Genomic DNA, 18,523 nt, shown 5'->3' with positions numbered 1-18,523 from the left:
TTCCACAAACACTCTGCCCGTTGGGACTATTTAAAGAGGGGCTCACTTTACAAGGAGAAACTCTGCTGAGGTATCCAAGCAAACTCACAGCCATGGCAATTTATTAGGGACACCAGTCACTCATCACTTGCAATGTGTCACTTTTTCTTTTCACTAGTGAAGCTTTAAATATGTTTCATGAAGCAGTTGTAATTTTTTCAGTCCTCTCTGTTCAACTTTGGGGTTAAAAGTATACTCGCCATTTCTAAAACAGCTTTATTCATGTCAACAGTGCCATCTAGTGGAGTAAATAAAATACAACTGGTTCATGAAGCAAATTTGAAGCCTCATCTTCCTATCATTACTTTTCACCAGAAACTGACCAAAATGTGGCCGCCGAATCAGAATACGAGCTAATATTTAGAAAAGTTGGTTGTTTGGAACTTTTACATCGAGTTTTCACATTTGCAGCAATTATCTTCAAACGTGTTTTCACTTTGCAGGGTCTTTAATGTTAGATGATGATGACACGTTGAGGCTGGAATGAATGAATGAATTCACTTGATCTCTTTAGCCATTTTGAATTGAGAGCAACTGGCAAATGCTCCACTTTGAAGGTTGTTGCCAATGTGGAGAACTTTGCTGATTGTTTACAGGAAGACTTGGGCTGGCCACCACAAATCAAGACTTGAACACGACAGAGAGCCATTCGGGGCACATTTGACTTGAAGCCCAGGCCGAGTCGTCCTTCAGGACGGAGCCGCCCCCAAAAAGAAGTCATGTGATAAGCACACGCGTGGCCGCGCCTCTAAACGTTGGAGTCGGCTTCAGGCGGCTCAGCTCCGTGCGGACCATGAGAGGAGGGAGTTGCGGCGATGGGGCGTTTCTTCTTCCTCACGGCCGGGTCGGGACGCTCTGTTTGACTTGGCGGAGGTACGGGGACACGCCGCTTCTTTTTGAGGATAGCCCGGGCCGCACCCTCGAGGTCCTCGATGGTGGCGTGCGTCTCGTCAACTGTCTCGTTCTTGGCCTGGGAGACAAAAGCAAAGCAGTTGATTCCCAAATGGACCGAGAATGGACGGCAAAGGAAAAGCCTCTTTCGAAGCCGCTCACTTGGTCATAGGCCGAGGTCGGACTGTCGGCGAGCCTGGGTTCGTAGGGGAACTGGAAAGAGAAGACGCTTTTCATTTCTTTTTGCTTCATATGGCGCACGCGGGCCGGCTGTCCACGTTACCTGCGTTTGGTCCGTTCTCACTGTGAAGTCCCATGGGTGCAGATTGTCTACAAGGGTGAAGACATCAAATCAACATCTTCTTACTTGAAGCTATTCAGCTACAATTGTGTACCTGCTCCTGCATCCTCAGCGGGGCTGTCAAGTTCTTCGGCACTACCTTGTCTTTGCAGTCCCAATCTGAAAAAGAGCAAGAAGCTTCTCATCAGCCGCTGGATGTCAGTGGTCTCATCTGAGGACACATGTCGGACGCTCACTCTGCAAAGGCGTTGTTGTTGCTGTTGCTTTTGGGAGCCGTTGGCGGCGCAAAGTTCGTAACGGGCTCGGTGGCAGGCGAAGGGAGTGTTGACTCGGGCTGGTTTTCCAAGAATTTGAGGGGCCTCTGGTTGGTCATGTGCGGCGGCGGAGCGTTGACGTTCTCCGCGGCGAACGGCTCTACTCGATTTCCAAACAAGCCGTGTGTACGCTGTACGTGTCAACATTGTCAATCAAACTTCACAAGGAACAGCAAAAATATTGGGATACATTGATCAATGGGATTTTTTTTGGACAATTCTACACCTTAACATTTGTTAAATCTAACAATCTACAGACGTATGGGCAAGAAAGTTTAATTCTGGCCACAATGTGCTCCCAAAATGTATCCAGGCAGTAACTGTATCTCTAACTAGGGTTAGGGTTTCAAAGTAGGGTTTCAAACTAGGGTTAGGGTTTCAAAGTAGCATTTAAAACTAGGGTTAGCGTTTCAAAGTAGGGTTTAAAACTAGGTTTAGGGTTTCAAAGTAGGGTTAGGGTTTAAAACAACAGTTAGGGTCTAAAGTAGGGTATAAAACTTGGGTTAGGGTTTCAAAGTAGCATTTAAAACTAGGGTTAGAGTTTCAAAATAGGGTTTAAAACTAGGTTTTGGGTCTAAAGTAGGGTTTATACCTAGGTTTATGGTTTTAAAGTAGTGTTTTAAACTAGGGTTTGGGTTTCAAACAATTGTTCCAAACTAGTGTTCGCGTTTTAAAACCCTAGTTTGAAGCCCTAACCCTAGTTTGAAGCCCTAGTTTGAAACATGAGCCTAAAGAGTGAAAGCTACTTTCAGTGAGATTAGTATTGTGCTTCCTGTCAGTCTTGTGAGGAACATTTTCTTTCACCTGGTAAATGTGTTCCTCCCCAGCTTCCTGCATGGCTCTCTCCATTTCATCCTCATTGTGCAGGTCTCCCGAAATTGCTCGGTGCATTTCTGCAGCCACTTCATCCTCAATAGCCCTGAGACCGGCCTGCGGGATCCAGAAGAGGAGGCATGCCACCAAAGGAAACTTCTAGAGCCTCTGAAGCCCTTGGGCCGACTTACTTGGATCTCGGGGCCGGAGGCGTTCTTCTTGGTTGGCCGGTATCCGTAGTACTCCTCCTGGCGTTTCAGGAACTTTCGTAAATGATCCTGGAGTAGGAAAGTGGCGTAGAATTTTCCCACGGTGACCTCATCATCTGCAAGTGGAGGCGCGGTCAGCCTCCGAAAGGCCTCTGGACAGCTGGAATGGCGTCGGCGTGCTCACCGCCTATGGGAGGGATGACCTGATCCAACAACTTCATGCTCGTTCGCTTCCAGATGTTCTTGATGATGGCTCGAAGCTCCTCGTTGGCCTGCTCGAAGTCTCCTGCTCAGGAGAAATCAAGGTCAACAAACACACGCGACTGTGAAAAGCGTCGGCGAGCTCCACCTTCTGTTTTGATCTTCAGGGCTGTCCTGACCAGGGAGAAGAGGGTGGCGTTGAAGGTGACCGTGCCGTCACTGTTGAGCGGCATGTTCATGCCGACCAAGCGCTGCCGACACAAATGATACTTAGCAACATGGGATTCTTTACATTTATTCCACCTAAGTTTGAGTTGAATAATTTAAAATCACTTAAATCCATTCCCATTCCTCCACAATGTTTTTATTTTGTCAATTTTAATTAAATATATCTTCTACTATAATAATCTTTCTTTTTATTATTTATTCAATGATTTAACATGTACTTCGATTAAGAACGCTTTCTCAATTAATTGTTAATCATTAATCTGGTTTACGGACGACCCACGCTACTGGTTGAGGCACGGGGGCCACAAGGTCAAAGGTGGGCACTATACTAAAAATCCATTGTCGTTCAAAATATCGTCATCCCACGTCCCCGTCTATGCTCGTTCTTGATAAGGGCTTCCGTCAACATACAATAAAATCCGAGTTTTTATAATACAAAATCACTGGGTTATTTGACAACTGCAGTGACACAAACCAACCAGCAGATGGCAGTATACCACAAGATTTGGTTGATTGGAGTTGATTTCATTTCTTGAAGGGTGAGCTCTCATAAATAGTATTTTACAATAAATCACTTTCTTTTGTCACCTCCTGTATGAAGAAAGAAACTTTTTTTCTCTTTTTAACATTCATATTTGATGTGAACGTAAGGATTATACACGTGCCGTTGAATAAAGTTTTTTTTTTTTTAAATAGACAGTGTCCCAGCGCGTACCTTGCAGGCTGCACGATGAGGGCAGAACTTCCCGAAGCCCAGCGGAGGCTGGATGCGTCTCAGCAGCGTCACCACATCCAGATGTTTGATTCTGCCTCTGGCCGAGCACACAAACACCTTCAACACAAATGCTCCGAAACCTCAACGAAAAGTTGGACTTGCTCAGATCGAGTTCTCCTCTCAAGGCATTTCATCCAGATATGTCTTTTTTTGGGGGGGTCATCGTGGCTTACGTGGCCTCTGGGTCATATTCCGCCCAAATCTTCTTAAACTCATCCAGGTGGTGTGGACCCAGCAGTGACCAATCACGTGTCAGGTAGTCAAAATTGTCCATGATGACAGCGACAAACAGGTTGAGGATCTGCAGAAGGTGGCAAAACGTATTGTTAAAAGCTGTCTTGCCGAGCCGGCGGCCAATCGCGATCGTGGATCGCTAACCAGGAAGGCGCAGAGGCAGTAGAAACTCAGGAAGTAGAAGACGGCGAAGTTGGAGCCGCAGGTGAACTCTTCTCCAGGCTGAAAGTCAGACTTGGGGTCGCACTTTTGCCCGTACATGGACGCCATCATAACTTCCTCCCAACCTTCTCCGGTGGCGCATCTGCAGATCAAATCTTCAGCGTGCTCGGCCGTTTACGCAAGCGCCCAACGCTCGGCGAGAACTCACCGGAACAACATGAGAACCGCCTGAGGGAACGTCTGGAAGTTGTTATTGCGGTTGATTTCCGTGCCGTCCACTAAGGCGATCTTTCCGAAAATCTAAAACGTGTTTAAATGAGTTGAGCATGTTCTGATGCGGAAGCCAGCGCTCCAGCTTGCTCACCTGCATCCCGATCACGGCGTAGATGAAGAAGAGCATGACGATGAGCAGAGCCACGTGAGGAAGAGCCTGAAGAGCGGAACGAGATGAGGCTTAGCTCGCTTGCGCTTGAACGCGAGGAACGCACCTGGAAGGACTTGATGAAGGTCCACAGGAGGTTTCGGATGCCCTCAGAGCGGTTCAGCAGTTTCACCAACCGCATGACGCGGAAGAGTCGGAAAAACGTGATGGAAACCGAAGCGTTCTCCGAGGCCTGGACAATGCTCGCTGTCAATCTTTGCGTAAATGCAGACGTGGTTGATGACGATGGCCGCTTACCGCGATTGCTTGCATGGGATTGGTGTCCTGCAAAACAAATGGACACAATTAGTCGAGCGTGCAAAAGAGGACACAGCATGGAGCAGAGGTGGCCAGATATTTACAGCGCAGCCTTGGAGACAGTACAGTCCTCCGCTGGCGGCCAGGGCGCTCTGCAAAGGAGACACAGGTGATGAGTGAGATGTAGACCAGAAAGGGCAAGGTGAGCGAGGCGTGTGGAAAGGCAGAAAAAAGGCGTGGTTGAAAAGCGGCCCAAAAGCGTGTCCGTGCGTGAGAGGCCGTGAAAACCTGCAGAAATTGCGTCATCACATACGGTGACCAAAAAAAAAAAAAGTCAATCAGCGCTGTTGACTCGACACACGTGGACATTCCAAATGGAGGAGAATTGTGGCAATGATGGGAGTGACATGGCGGTGGGTGACAGAATAGAGATGCTGCTCTGGAGGATGGCGGCGGCGGTGGTGGTGCTTACGACGGACGGCCAACCGCATTACTGACCAGATTCTGCCAACTAGTTGTACCGGCACCGATCGGGGCCGCGCTTATACGCATCTGGCTCGCAGCATCGAATACACACAGACAGAGAGTCAATGGCCGGGAACCTCCCGTTGAACACCCGAGCGCCATTTACTCACGTCTATTTCGCTCAGGATGACGTCCACAACGCTTCCGATGACGATGATGAAGTCAAACACGTTCCAGGGATCTCCGAAGTAACCCTGCGAAGAGGCATCCGTTCAGGATAGGTGGGGGGGGGGGGGGGGTCGGGCCCCATCGGCCCAGAAGAAAACCCACCTTTGCTTTGAAGGCCATGAGCTTGAGAATCATCTCCACCGTGAAGAGCACCGTGAAGATCAAGTTGAGAATGTCCGACAGCTTGGTCACGTGGTCGGACTGGTTGCAGTGCTGAAAAGCAAACACACACACAGACAGACACACACAACTTTTGACATCGGCTGGCTCTCATTTAAAAAAAAAAAAAAAAAAAAAGTCAATCTGCAAATTCTCAAAGTCTCATTTCTATCTTTGGACGTGGAAGCAAACTGACCTACCTGCATCCCCAGGCACAAAGTGTTGAGCATAATGAGGAAGAACATGAGGTACTCAAAGTAGCAGGAGGTCACGATGTACCAGACCCGGTACTGATAGGGGTTTTTGGGGATGTAGCACCTCAGCGGTCGGGCCTTCAAGGCGTACTGCACGCACTGACGCTAAAAAAGGCAACAGAGATCGGGTCACATGGCGGCTTAAAGGCGGCGGCGGCGGCAGCGCACCTGGTTCTTGTCCAGCTCGCAATCCTTGTACTCCTGCTCGCCTTGCTCCTGGAAGGTGACGATGACGAAGCCCACAAAGATGTTCATCATGAAGAAGGCGATGAGGATGATGTAGATGATGAAGAAGATGGACACGTCCACCCGGTTGTTGAAGACGGGGCCCATGTCTTCTTCGTCCGAGTCGATGGCTCGGTACAGGAGTCTGCCGACGAGTTATACCTTCTGAACTAACTTCTACGCGTGTACGCAACCCGACGACGCGTCGACACGTACTTGGGCCAGCCCTCGAAGGTGGAAACGGTAAAGAGCGCCAGCATGCCGTACAGGACGTTGTCAAAGTTGAAGTCATTGTTGAGCCATTCCCGTTTGGCCACCACCGTGTCCTGCAGAGTGTTCTCAATGTGCTTCACGTAGAATCCCCTGTGAGCAGAAAGCCACGAGTGAACCATCGGTGCATTTCCAAAGCCAAACGGATATTTGCCTTACTGGCACTCCTCCTCTGTTATTTTGGAAACGTCCGTGCAGCTGTAAAATTTCCCCTGTGGTAAAAAAGAACCCAAGTTAGCTAGATGTTAGCAAGATGGCGGGCGACGTCACCAACCTTGAAAAGTTGCACTCCTATGCAGGCAAACATGAAATTTAGCAGCATGGTGACCAGGACGATGTTTCCGATGGTTTTGATGGCCACAAATACACACTGGACCACGTGCTGCACCGAAAAAAGGAAAGTTAGAAGGAAAGCTCCCATGGCGAGCGAGTTAGCGTGACGCTAAGCGCAGACCTTGAGGCCTTTGGCTCGATTGATGGCCCTGAGAGGCCGCAGCACCCTGAGCACCCTGAGAATCTTCACCACTGAGATGGCGCTGGATCTGGACACCGCAAACGACGCAGGCAACAATGACAACGTGATGTTTCCCACGGCAGGTCACACGGGCGTACTCACTCCATGCCCATCGAGAGCAGCGAGACTCCGACCACAATCAGATCCAGGATGTTGAAGGAGTTGCGACAGAACGAGCCCTCGTGCATGAATGCGCCATAAACTGTCATCTGCCGTGGAAAAGTTGCAATTAATATCCATCCATCCATCCATCCATCCATCCATCCATCCATCCATCCATCCATCCATCCATCCATCCATCCATCCATCCATCCATCCATCCATCCAACCCCACCCATCCATCCATCCATCCATCCATCCATCCATCCATCCATCCATCCATCCACTCTTACCTTCAGCACAATCTCAATGGTGAACACAGTCGTGAAGACGATGTCGGCGTAGGCCAAAATCTGCGGGACGAGAGGCAGAAGGCAACGACGTCGCTCGGATTTTGTCAAACGGCTTTGGCGGCGCTTTCACACCGAAAGAGCTCGGCACCTGGTTTCGATAAGAATTCGGATCGATGGGGTCCTCGGCTGCCAGGGAGATGGAGGACAGCAGGATGAAGAGCAGGATCAGATTTGTAAAAGACGAGGCGTTGATGATCTTGTAGCACAGTTTGCGGAACCTGAGCCCCATCGGTGAAAACAACGAGAGAACGTCCAATCAGCGAGATGGCCAATCGGCATTTGCGCAAAGGCGTCCGCTACAGACTTGTTTTGCGGGCCGAAGATGAAAAAAGAACTGGCTTCGGGCAGCGGCACGGCTTCCTCCTTCAACTGCAGGTCGGCCATGGGACGCGGCCGAGGGCTGATGGGGATTTCGGGTTCCTCCTCCTCATCGTCGCCTTGGAGAAGGCAAAAACAGAGTTTGGCTGCGATCTTGCAAAGACGACGAATTGCGTACCTGGGAAGTCGGCGGGCGGGAAAGGATCTTTCACTTCATTGACATTGGACTCAAACTCGTCAATCTTGAGCTGAGGAAACAAGATGATCGTTGGTGATGACTCATCAAGTGTGGCGTGTGTTTGAAGGTAGCTGAACCTTGGCTGTGGTCGGCATTCCCTCCATCTTGGCTCTCTGCTCAGCCAGTTTCTTGGAGAGCCTCTCCCTCTCCTCATCTGTCTTGTCGGGCATTTTGGACCTACACACAAAGACGTGATAAGAAGGAGTGCAGATGATCACTTTGATTTTTTTTGCAATGATTGATTCACCGCAGCAGCTTCCTCCTCAACTTCTCCTCCGCCTTTTCCTTCTGAGCTGAGGTCAGACTCTCGGCCTCCGCGAGGTTGTCCACCGCGATGGCCAAGAAGACGTTGAGAAGAATATCTGCTCGGATCGGGTTCGGGAAAACAATCTTTGACTGGCTCGAATATCCCACGGGGGAGTTTCGGCTAGGATACAGTTTCCACAGACAAAGAGGACGATGAAGTAGATGGCAACCAGAATGCCGGGGAAAACCGGGCCGCCGTAGGCCATGATGCCGTTGTTCATGATGGCCGTCCACTCCTCACCCGTTAAGATCTGGAAAACCACGACGGCTTATAGTAGCAAACGTGTTGGACCCTGTGGAAAACATCTCACCTGGAACACGCTGATGAGGGCTTGAGGAAAGTTATCAAAGTTGCTTCGTCTGGGCCTGTTGTCAGGAAAGTTGAACTTGCCCCCAAACACCTGCATGCCGAGCAGCGAGAAGATGACGATGAAGAGGAAGAGGAGGAGGAGCAGTGAAGCGATGGAGCGGACAGAGTTGAGCAGGGAGGCCACCAGGTTACTCAAAGAGGTCCAGTACCTGCGAGAAGAGGACAGCCGTGATTCGTTGCGCTGATCTCAAAAGCAGAGGGATGCAATGGCACCACCTAGAGGGTTTCTCAGTCATTACAGCGGCATTGACGTATTCTATACGGTCATGGCAATAAACTGTTGCTGTCTACTCCAAACAAATTATGATTTTTATAAATATAATATAAATATAAATATATATTAACCAACAGATTGGTCATTTTGTGTCATTTGGTTCAAGTTTTATTTATTTTTTTTGGTCACTGAAAATGAGATTATGGGGATTAAAGGGAAAAGTGGTGTTGGAATACTGCTGAAAAATATTTATAAAAATATAATACAAAAAATAAAGTTAAAGTCCCACTGAGCTGGTAGCATAGTAAAAATATTTCATTATAGTAATATTGAATTGAATATTAAATAAAACTATTTCAATATAATAATTCTTATAGAATTTCATCTAATGAGGATATAAAAAATTGATGCATGGATAAATTCATTAAAAATTCCTTTCAGTATTAAAAGTCATTTCTCTCTATTTATCATTCCGTGCAAATCCACTTTTGACAGCGTTTAAGGAGTAACGTGTTTGTGGTTTGCCAGACTCACTTTGTGACTTTAAGGATCCTGAGGAGCCGAATACATCGGAGTACGGAGAAACCCAGGGGGGTGACCTCTCCCACCGACAACATGATCATCTCCAGGATGCCGCAAATCACCACGAAGAAGTCAAAACGGTTGAACAGCGACATGAAATACCCCCGGGGTCCCAGCGCGTACATTTTCACAAACATCTCGATGACAAAGAGCACCAGGAGGACGCGGCTCGCCACGTCTGCCGACAGACAGGAGAGAGAAGGATGTGAACCTGAGTCCCTTAGGAGTCCACGTGGGGGTTGCTCGACCTTGAATCGTTGTGAGCATGGCGGGCTGGTGGTGGTGCTCCGTGGCGATGGTCAGCGTGTTGAGGAGCACCAGGAACATCACCAACCAGTAAAACGCTCTGGTCTTCACGTAAACCAGACACTTCATCCTGAAGAAGCGGTTCCAGCGACGAGCCAGGCGACTGGATGCCAAAACAACGCCGGTGGCGGGGACAATGAAATGTTGTTTACGTCAACACGTGCAGGTCAACAGTCGAAGATTACTCACTAGTAGTAGACCACACGACTCTTGCCCTCCATGTCGAACAGGCTGTCGGTGTCAGAATCGCCGCTGGTCAGAGGCAGGAGACCTGGCGAGCGGATGGATGGATGGATGGATGGATGGATGGATGGATGGATAAGTGGATAAGTGGGTAGATTACATTAGACAGATAGACGGACAGACTGACGGACAGTGGAATCAATTTGCAGTTCTCTGACCTTGGCCCTCTCTGTCAGCGTCAAGGACCTCAGCGTGGGTGATCCACTCCATGTAGCCGTGCAGGTCCTCATCCAGCTGCTGACGCTCCCGCAACTTCTGGAACTCTCCTCGGGAACGAGCTTTCTCCCGCTCTTTGGTGAACTCTCTGAGGAGAGGAAGAGCATTTTTAATCGTGTCGAGAAAATCGCGGCGTGAAGTTCTGAGTCGGCGTACCCGCTGAGCACGCCCAGAACCAAATTGAGCACAAAGAAGGAGCCCACAAGAATGAGAGGAACAAAGTAGACCCAAGGCCATTCGTTTCCGATGGCGTCGTTGATCTGAAAGACATTGCACACATTTACCTTAGCCGATTCATCAGCTTTAGAAAACAAGTTAGGACTTCTCTTAATGTTGCATATGTGAAAAATATATTATTAAAAAATAATTAAAAATAAATAAAAATTACCGTAATTTTCGGACTATAAGTCGCGTTTTTTTTCATAGGTTGGGTGGGGAGGCGACTTATACTCAGGAGCGAATTATATACATATATATGTTTTTTTTTTTACTTTTTTGGGCATTTTATGGCTGGTGCGACTTATACTCCGGTGCCACTTATAGTCCGAAAATTACGGTAGTACCAAAAATATATATATTAAAAAATATTTTTTAAAAATATATTAAAAAATATTTGTATGGTAGTGTTTGGTACTATGTATGTAAAAATAAAACAAAAATATATATTAAAAATATATATATTAAAATATATTTAAAATCAATATAAAAAAAATACATAAAAAATATTTGTACGGTAGTGTTTGCATGTATATGTGTAGTATATATACCGGAATGTAGATAAAAACAAAACAAAACAAAAATGTTAAAAAAATATGAAGAATATTTGTGCGGTAGCGTTCTGGAAAGTTTTTGCAATGCGGATTGGTAAAGACATGGCCGCGTGACCAACCCAGTAGAGAACTTTGGTCCATCCCTCCATGGTGATGCACTGGTAGACTGTGAGCATGGCGAAGCCGATGTTGTCAAAGTGGGTGATGCCGTCGTTGGGACCTTCCCAGCCCGGCCGGCACTCGGAGCCGTTGATCAAGCAGCGCCGTCCGTTCCCGGCCTGAGCGCAGGGGGCGGGCCTCTCCCCCTCTGCTGTTGAATAGATATCTGCAGCGGTGCAAGAATCAAGGTCAAAGTTCATCCTAACATTTTCGTCGTTGCCGCGTACTTGTGCCCGTGTAATAGCAGGTCTTGTGCATTTTGCACTTGAAGAGCTCCAGTCCCATGATGGCGTAGATGGTGACCAGCAAGAAGACCAGCAGGGCAATGTGCAGCAGAGGGAGCATGGCTTTCAGGATAGAGTTCATCACCACCTGCAGGCCTGGATGCAAATAAGATACAGAGGTTCTCCTCAGGTCCAATAAAAGGTGATCGCCAACTGCTTCCTACTGGGAACTCCGGAGACGAGGCGTAAGGGACGCAGAACCCTGAAGGCTCTCAGCGCCTTCATGTCAAAGCCGCCGCCTTTCTCCATGGGAACGCCTGCTATCGTATTGAAGGTATCCAGGGCAAAGGTGACCAACCTGGAGAAGGACCATCACTGAGCGCTCCCATACGTTGCTGTGGTCACGCATCAAAGGTTCTTTCTTACCCCATGAAGACGATGACAAAATCCAATATGTTCCAGCAGTTGCGTAAATATGCACCCTCGTGGAACACAAAACCATAAGCAATGATCTTCAGAAAGCACTCCAAGGTGAAGATGACCAAGAAAACGTACTCCAGACTCTCCTGCGGAAAAAAAAAAAGTTATCCAATTAAAGATCTTCTGCGTCAAGTAAAGCTCGAAATTGATTGAAAGCTATTTTTATAGTTCTCTTGAGTCATTTGGGTTTGTGTATGCAGATCTTCCCAGAGAACGCAGCTCTTGTTACCTCAGAGGAATGAGAAGGCATTTGGCCAAATGGGTCAGTCCCTGATATACCCAAGATGAGTATAAATTTATTTATGTATTGTGATATCCATTTGGTTGTGAATCAGAAAGATCTCTTTTGTAGATACGAGACACTTTTTGGTTTTGCTTTGACTTGCGAGCAAAAACTTGATGAACGCTGCATGGACAGTAAACTCAACCGACTTTGTGACATGCAGGTTACCAATAATTCTTCCAAAAAAGGGTCTTTGAGCTATTTCTCGCCACTTCTAGATTAAGTTCACATAAAACAAAGAGAATTACAACTTTTGTACATCAAACAACCACGGATGTTTGCCTTTGGCTAGCTTAATGCTAGCACTCAATGCAAAATGCCATAGACGAGCACCCACGTGGATGCCATATAAACAATTAGGCTAGCTTAATGCTAGCAAACAATGCAAAACCACACAGACAAGCTTAACGAATGGCACCCACGTGGATTAAGTCACGCATATTTGAACACATCCAAAACAGCGTACAAAGCCAAATCACATTTGAGACACGAGTGGTCCCGACGGAGCGATCATTCTCGCTTACCAGGCTGGAATTGGTGTTATTGCTATCTTCTTCGGGCATGGGCAGGAACACGGCCAGGGCGATACAGTTTGCAAAGATGGTCAATAAAATGATGATCTCAAAGGTTCTGGATGCTGCTGTTCAGGATTATTACTCAAGGATGATGGGAATTGCACTTTGTCCCTAAAGAAATAAGAACAGATGATATTTGCCGCCCTAAGCTCCCACCACGTCACTGGACGTGCCATGTCTGTCTTGGATAAGTTTATTGGGCTGTCATAGAAGACATTAATAAAATGATTAAAGATGAGAATTGAGGTGTCCTGCGGGGTAGATTCCACAGCAAAGCATCCTGTGACCTGCTCACTGTGTTTACTTCATTTTAAAATAGTTGTAGGTGAGATGATTGGGACTTCCAGGTACAGTTGAAGAGATTAGTTAGTTTTAATCACAGTTAAACTGTCCGTAAAGATACAAAGAGGCTAAATATATATGTCAGGAATAACGGCTATCATGGTGCTGATGGAATATTTTTTTTTTTTAGGTGGTATTTGGTGACAAAAGATTGAGAACCCCTGCTTTAGGCCTAAATTCGTTTTGGTGCTAATTTCACAAAGATCAACTTATCTTTGGCAAGCCAAGAAAAACCCCCAATGTGCTGCATCACAACGGAGTATTGGCCTCGACACTTTCTCATTCCCACCAGTAGGGGGCTCACTAAGAGAATTCGCCTGCCAGGTCAGCATCATGTCCCCGCTGTGATGCAGCAGGACAGCTGCGTGGCCCAAGAATATGTCCAAAGCAGCCAAACACACGCACGCCTGCCAAAATGAGTCAGACTTGTTCCTCATTCTTGTCAAACGTTACCACACTATGTTTTTTTTCTTCTCCCCCCCACACTTGTGGTCTACATGTCCTGCGGGGGGACATACCAATGTGATTATACTTGTGCAATAAAAAGTGCCCATGACTCGGTTGAGCATGTGGCGACAAATGGCAACGGAACGTGGAGGGATTTTTTTTTTTTCCTTTTTACATAATGGGCTTCACAATCTAAATTGGCCCTTTCTTTCCATGTTAAATGTAAAATATTTTGCACACAATAAATAAGCCCTAAATAGTGAAGTCTGTAAAGAAATCAGCAAAACGTGACCCTGACTATCTATTGATCCAAAAGTTTATCCATACTCATGAACGGAGTAGCATATGGGCCATCTGAAAATACATCAATTGCTGTCGGCTAATTCTGTTCTGGAAGATGTCTGAACCCGGAATGGGCATGGGGCTAAAATAAAAGCAGGAAAGTCCCCGCAGAGACTGCTGAGTGATATTCTGCGCGCCATGTCACACATAGTGGAAGTATTTGAGCGCTATTTTCACATTAAACAGAATGGCCTTGCGTGCCTGCATGGACGTGGGCTGCCAGGGAATAACACAAGTCTTTGCACGTCACACGGCAAATTGACGCGAGCTTAAGGGGGCTAGCGATTGACATCTCGGCAAACAGCTGGTGTAAAGCAGCTTAATCGTAGCGGCTCGATCGAGTTGCCAAATGGTTCGGGCACCTGACGTCCCAATATAATATAAAGGATACTTCCACTCCACGATGTTAATGCAGGCCTTGCGGAAGGGATTTTTAAGAGTGAAGAGGAAGAGGGATCTAGCAGGTCTTGGGTTGCCCCCCGTGGCCTGTAACTTCTTCAGCTTCTCCCGCTGCTTCCTCTTCAGCTCCTCTTCATTCATGATGACCGGCTTGGACGCGTCCGAGTTTGCCGCCATCCTGGAGATTCTCACGGGGCCTCAATTCCAGAGAAATGGCTCCGCCGATTGTATAATCCCAACCTGAGGCTGATAATTGCGTTTGTTTGTGCCTCCCGCGGAGCCGCGGGCCTCGCCTGGCTGAGGACCTCTGACTGGAAAACCTGCCGGCCAAGTGGCAGCAAGCGCAGTTGGCCCTGCTGGAGTTTAATTTTAGACTGTGAACTAGCGGCGAGCCATGCTTGGGGATGGTAAAAAGGTTTGGGGGGTGACGACCTGCAAGATGGGATGAGATGAACTGAAGGGGGGTGGGGTGGGTTGTCTGGGCAGGGCAAGGGAGGTGACCAAGGCTGATCAAATGTTTACATTTGTGACTCGTGTTTAGTGTGTTGGTTTGTGTGAATTGTGGGCAGTGTACGACTATTAAAAACTATTCAAATTAAAAAACAAGTTAATCAAAAAGTGTCATTTGTTCCATCTTGTTTGCATGCAAATATCTGGAGGACCAAAACTGCCAAAATAAAAAATAATGAAGTGAAAATAAAACCTATTTAAAAAAAGAAAACTCAAGAATATAAATAATACATAAATAATATATTACAAATAATTAAATAAATATAAAAAACACAACCACTCATTTCATGCTGGCACTGACTGTGACATGAAATGAGCAGATCTAGTTTATTTATTGATTATCTATTTCTACATTCATTTTTATATTGAAAAATCATTTTGTGTTTATTTTTACTTTTATGGATTTTAATGTCTTTGTTTTATTTTGATTTTTCAATGGAATTTTTTATTTTGGTTTTATTGTCACATATTAATTTATTTTTGATTTTTGCAGTTTTGGTCCTCAATAAAAACTGACCTCGTAGAATCAAAATGGGTTCCAAATTAAACGTGCAAAGAGAAGGATTAAGACGATCAGAACTTCTTTAACGGCAAGCAGCGTGTTGCCCTCTAGTGTTCATTTTCGGTACGAGCAATTTAACACACGACAAACACCCAAAATTGCTTAACCGGTGTTTTCTTATTTGGCATGAAGACAAACGTACAGACAACTGCCTATGCATACAATTCAGTAGCGAGGGCAATCAAATCAACCACAAAAAAATATCTAATAAAACAATCATAATAAATACATTTGCGGTCAACACATCAGTAGCAATAATGGTTTTGAATACAAGAAAGGTCATTTACGTGCTAGCAATTTATAATCTACCCGTCATTTTGCTAAAACATCACGGCCATACATTGACTGCCCAATTTTGATATCACCCAAAGAAAGGAGAAGAAAAACAAGGACACATTCAAAATGATATGCCTAACTTAATATGAACCAAACGAACTACAACTTCAAACAATGCTTCATGGCTAGCAAAAAAAAAGTGTCACCAGAGTTGTTTTGGAACAAACCGGTGAGGCTGTTGGCAATTATTATTCTAATTGTGCTTTGGGGAAGAGACTCTCCACGCTTCGCTTTTCAGCCATTATGAAATTATATTTGTGTAAAACAATAAATAGTAAAATCTATCATTTTATTATGTAAGATAAATATTTGCTGTATTGATTCAGCCAGGTCTTGTTTTGCGCACAGAAACGTTTTTATCCGTTTTGAAAAATCACATCACATTTTTGTTGCTAGCCGGTTATTAAAATGTTGAATATATCATACAGTCATGGTAAAACTATTAACTAATATTGATAAACAATAAACTTTTTTTTTTTATACTAACTATGAGTGACTTTCAATCTTCCACAAATTTACTGTAAAGCACATGCAGGAATTGCTCACTGCCGTGCTCGTCGGTTAAGCATCGCAATCATCTCGAGCGGGTCTATTTTTGCGTCAAGCCTTGGAATTCCGTGTGGTGAACTTGCGAAAGTGCAGCTGGTGACAGAGAAGATACCTGCTCTAAAGCTCGGCTCTAACTGAGCATCTTGTGGCGGTCGAAGACCGTCTTGCGCTGTTCCTGGACCTGCTTCTTCCAGCGTTGCTGCGCACCCTCCACCCGCTCCAGCACCGTGTTTCCTCTGGCCAGGCTGCCGTCCACTTGCGGACGCATCTCCTAAAAAAGAAGACCGCAGGTGGAGAAGCCGAGATTGGTGGCGAGCAGAGGATTTGCCGTACCTCAGAATCATCCTCGTTGTGCAGAGGCTGCGTGTAGGCGTCGCGCTTGCGGATGAGAGGATCCACCAGGAGGAGGAAGAGCATGTACAGCAGCAGCGCCCCCACAACAGACAGGTAGATGATGATGGTCACCTGAGATGCAAAATGATAGCTTTTGATTGCCTCCCACTTTTACCTGGGCTGGCAAAAGGAACCTCTTGTCCGACCTTGATCGTGTTGCTGCTCCGCTCCTCATACTTGCACTCACACAGCAGGCAATAAGCTTCTACATCACGGCCAGGCACCGGCATGGGCTCCACAATATGGAGACAGTTGCTAGACACAGAGAAGCGGAAAAAATAAAATCATCAGACTCGAACAGATCACAAATAGAACATTGCTGCACTTACCAATCCTTTTGGGAAACATTTCGGTTGTAGACGTGCCCGGAAATGTTTCTGTAAGGCGGGCAGATGCACTTGCAGCGAACATCTTGAAAGCTCTGTCATTGCAGCCGAACCAACGAAACAGAACGCAAGTTACCGACTTAGTGAGCATTGCTTTGCAGGCCTGGTGCTTTTAAGAATGAGCACGAAATCAAGGCATATTGACATAGCAGCGCAAATGGATTGTGCTATGTCGTGTGGAGATTATGGCTGACTGATGATCCTTTCGCCCCCCCTCCCCCTTTCCGCCCCCCCGCAAGATGCACCCGCCGGTCTTACCTTCGCATTCACAAGAGAAGCAGCATCCAGCAACAGAGCAAACAACGTCGTAGCTACGACAAAAGTCCAGCAAGTCCCCCCGCAAAACGACATCGCTTCGCAGGTATACTGAAACGCACTAAAAACGAACCACCTGACCACTTCCGGGTTGTCGTCAACAAACGGCGACGCTGCCACCTGCTGGTGGAAAAACATTCAACATGCAGTTTAAATCACGGAATGAATACAATTAAGTTCCGATCTTTACCACTAAAACATTTACTCAAGGTCAGTTTTGATCATATTGTACTGTATTAAAAATGATATTGCTGTTGTTGAGACAGTTATGGAATAAAGACAATTTGCCGTTAAATGTTTTCATTAATAATTACATCATTTGTGCTGCAAATGCATTTCAAGGGAGGGGTTTAAAAACCCATCAAGTATTTTCCCATAAATTCAAGCCAATACTTCTTTTTTCTTCTCTGGTGCAATGTGAAATGTATGCCCTGACTCTTTGACCAAATCAATACTACCTCTATTTGCTAGTAATCCTGTTTTCACCTTTTTCTGTATGATCAGATAGCCTTAATAAGCTAAAGGAATCGACAAATTCAGACAGAACCCCTTGAGCTTGTGGTCACGGAGATCAATTGAAGGTGCTGGAATTTCTCTCATAAACCGAGATAGGAGTTTTTAATGGCACAGCCACAATGAAGCCATCCTCTGTCTCTCCTCAATCGTCAGTGTGCCCCTTCATCCACCAACAAACATGAAAGGAGCACATGATAAATCGTGTAGAATGTGCACATCTTTCTGCTGCTCATTTGACGACTGTTGTATTTTCCTGCTATGTTGCTTTAAGTCAAAAATGTGAAATTGTCCAATGCACCCTGAGAAAAAAAAAGAAGGAAAAAAGGGATTAAATGAAAAGAGCTAATCTGTTAATCTACCTACAGTACAGTTATGAGCTCTCATTAAAAAAAGAACAAGAATGACATGACTGGATCATCTTTTGGAGAGTGAGAAAACAACATTAATGCAGACTAGTACAAATTGAAGAACGGCAGCCTGACAAGCAATCAAAACCCAATTTTAAAAAAATAATGCACCATCCCAACAACAACAACAAAGTACATTTCAGGGAACCATTGACTAAATGAATCCACGAATGGATGTTCATGTGGGCAGGGTGCCGCTAGGAGGTGCTAAAACCTAAATGACAAGCAAAGCAAACAAATGCTCGGACTTGTCCTGTTCAACATTAAAAATGTAGTAGTGCACTTTCGAACTTGAAACAACAGAAAAGCACAAATTGCATCA

General features: G+C 46.0%; 2 protein-coding genes across 4 annotated transcripts; both read right to left on the bottom strand.

Annotated features, from left to right (window-relative positions):
• Positions 1-84: 84 nt before the first annotated feature.
• Positions 85-14,657, bottom strand: LOC133145844 (dihydropyridine-sensitive L-type skeletal muscle calcium channel subunit alpha-1-like). Of its 3 annotated transcripts, XM_061269424.1 has the most exons (46): positions 14,220-14,656; positions 12,647-12,752; positions 11,786-11,925; positions 11,584-11,717; positions 11,363-11,515; positions 11,096-11,301; positions 10,363-10,466; positions 10,149-10,294; positions 9,937-10,018; positions 9,690-9,850; positions 9,394-9,619; positions 8,587-8,794; positions 8,406-8,526; positions 8,217-8,331; positions 8,047-8,146; positions 7,910-7,979; positions 7,718-7,850; positions 7,502-7,631; positions 7,354-7,413; positions 7,064-7,170; positions 6,902-6,989; positions 6,722-6,829; positions 6,607-6,659; positions 6,394-6,540; positions 6,121-6,322; positions 5,899-6,057; positions 5,642-5,752; positions 5,482-5,565; positions 5,345-5,398; positions 4,951-4,998; positions 4,847-4,873; positions 4,656-4,781; positions 4,532-4,597; positions 4,376-4,467; positions 4,150-4,309; positions 3,945-4,072; positions 3,712-3,808; positions 2,917-3,019; positions 2,752-2,853; positions 2,550-2,683; positions 2,350-2,475; positions 1,468-1,676; positions 1,326-1,390; positions 1,214-1,260; positions 1,093-1,143; positions 85-1,009 (listed from the first exon to the last, which is right to left on the bottom strand). In XM_061269424.1, exons 1-46 carry the CDS (start codon positions 14,402-14,404, stop codon positions 788-790), a joined length of 5,496 nt encoding a protein of 1,831 aa, XP_061125408.1. In that variant the 5' UTR covers positions 14,405-14,656; the 3' UTR covers positions 85-787. The 3 variants fall into 3 exon arrangements, 2 of the variants coding, with proteins under 2 accessions (XP_061125408.1, XP_061125409.1); XM_061269425.1 differs by lacking the exon at positions 5,345-5,398; XR_009711117.1 differs by lacking the exons at positions 85-1,009; positions 1,093-1,143; positions 1,214-1,260; ... (3 more) ...; positions 2,550-2,683; positions 2,752-2,853 and having other exon boundaries at positions 3,712-3,828; positions 14,220-14,657.
• A 740-nt stretch (positions 14,658-15,397) lies between these two features.
• On the bottom strand, positions 15,398-17,387 carry tmem9 (transmembrane protein 9). The gene is made up of 5 exons (XM_061272686.1): positions 17,222-17,387; positions 16,907-16,998; positions 16,724-16,832; positions 16,518-16,649; positions 15,398-16,455 (listed from the first exon to the last, which is right to left on the bottom strand). Exons 1-5 carry the CDS (start codon positions 17,312-17,314, stop codon positions 16,315-16,317), a joined length of 567 nt encoding a protein of 188 aa, XP_061128670.1. The 5' UTR covers positions 17,315-17,387; the 3' UTR covers positions 15,398-16,314.
• Positions 17,388-18,523: the final 1,136 nt, after the last annotated feature.

The sequence above is a fragment of the Syngnathus typhle genome, linkage group LG2, assembly GCF_033458585.1.
Source record: "Syngnathus typhle isolate RoL2023-S1 ecotype Sweden linkage group LG2, RoL_Styp_1.0, whole genome shotgun sequence".
Taxonomy (NCBI): domain Eukaryota; kingdom Metazoa; phylum Chordata; class Actinopteri; order Syngnathiformes; family Syngnathidae; genus Syngnathus; species Syngnathus typhle.
Note: the sequence above shows the minus strand (reverse complement) of the source record. Positions and strands in the feature narration are given on the sequence as shown.

Excerpts from the sequence above, each read along its gene's own strand:
- LOC133145844 (XM_061269424.1), bottom strand. The coding sequence starts at position 14,404 with ATGGCGGCAAACTCGGACGCGTCCAAGCCGGTCATCATGAATGAAGAG. Across the intron at positions 7,980-8,046 it reads GAATGCCGACCACAGCCAAG|CTCAAGATTGACGAGTTTGA; the intron begins GTTCAGCTACCT and ends TTGTTTCCTCAG. Across the intron at positions 7,414-7,501 it reads CGAATTCTTATCGAAACCAG|ATTTTGGCCTACGCCGACAT; the intron begins GTGCCGAGCTCT and ends CTCGTCCCGCAG.
- tmem9 (XM_061272686.1), bottom strand. The coding sequence starts at position 17,314 with ATGTCGTTTTGCGGGGGGACTTGCTGGACTTTTGTCGTAGCTACGACG. Across the intron at positions 16,833-16,906 it reads AATGTTTCCCAAAAGGATTG|CAACTGTCTCCATATTGTGG; the intron begins GTAAGTGCAGCA and ends CTCTGTGTCTAG. Across the intron at positions 16,650-16,723 it reads GGAGCAGCAACACGATCAAG|GTGACCATCATCATCTACCT; the intron begins GTCGGACAAGAG and ends TTTGCATCTCAG.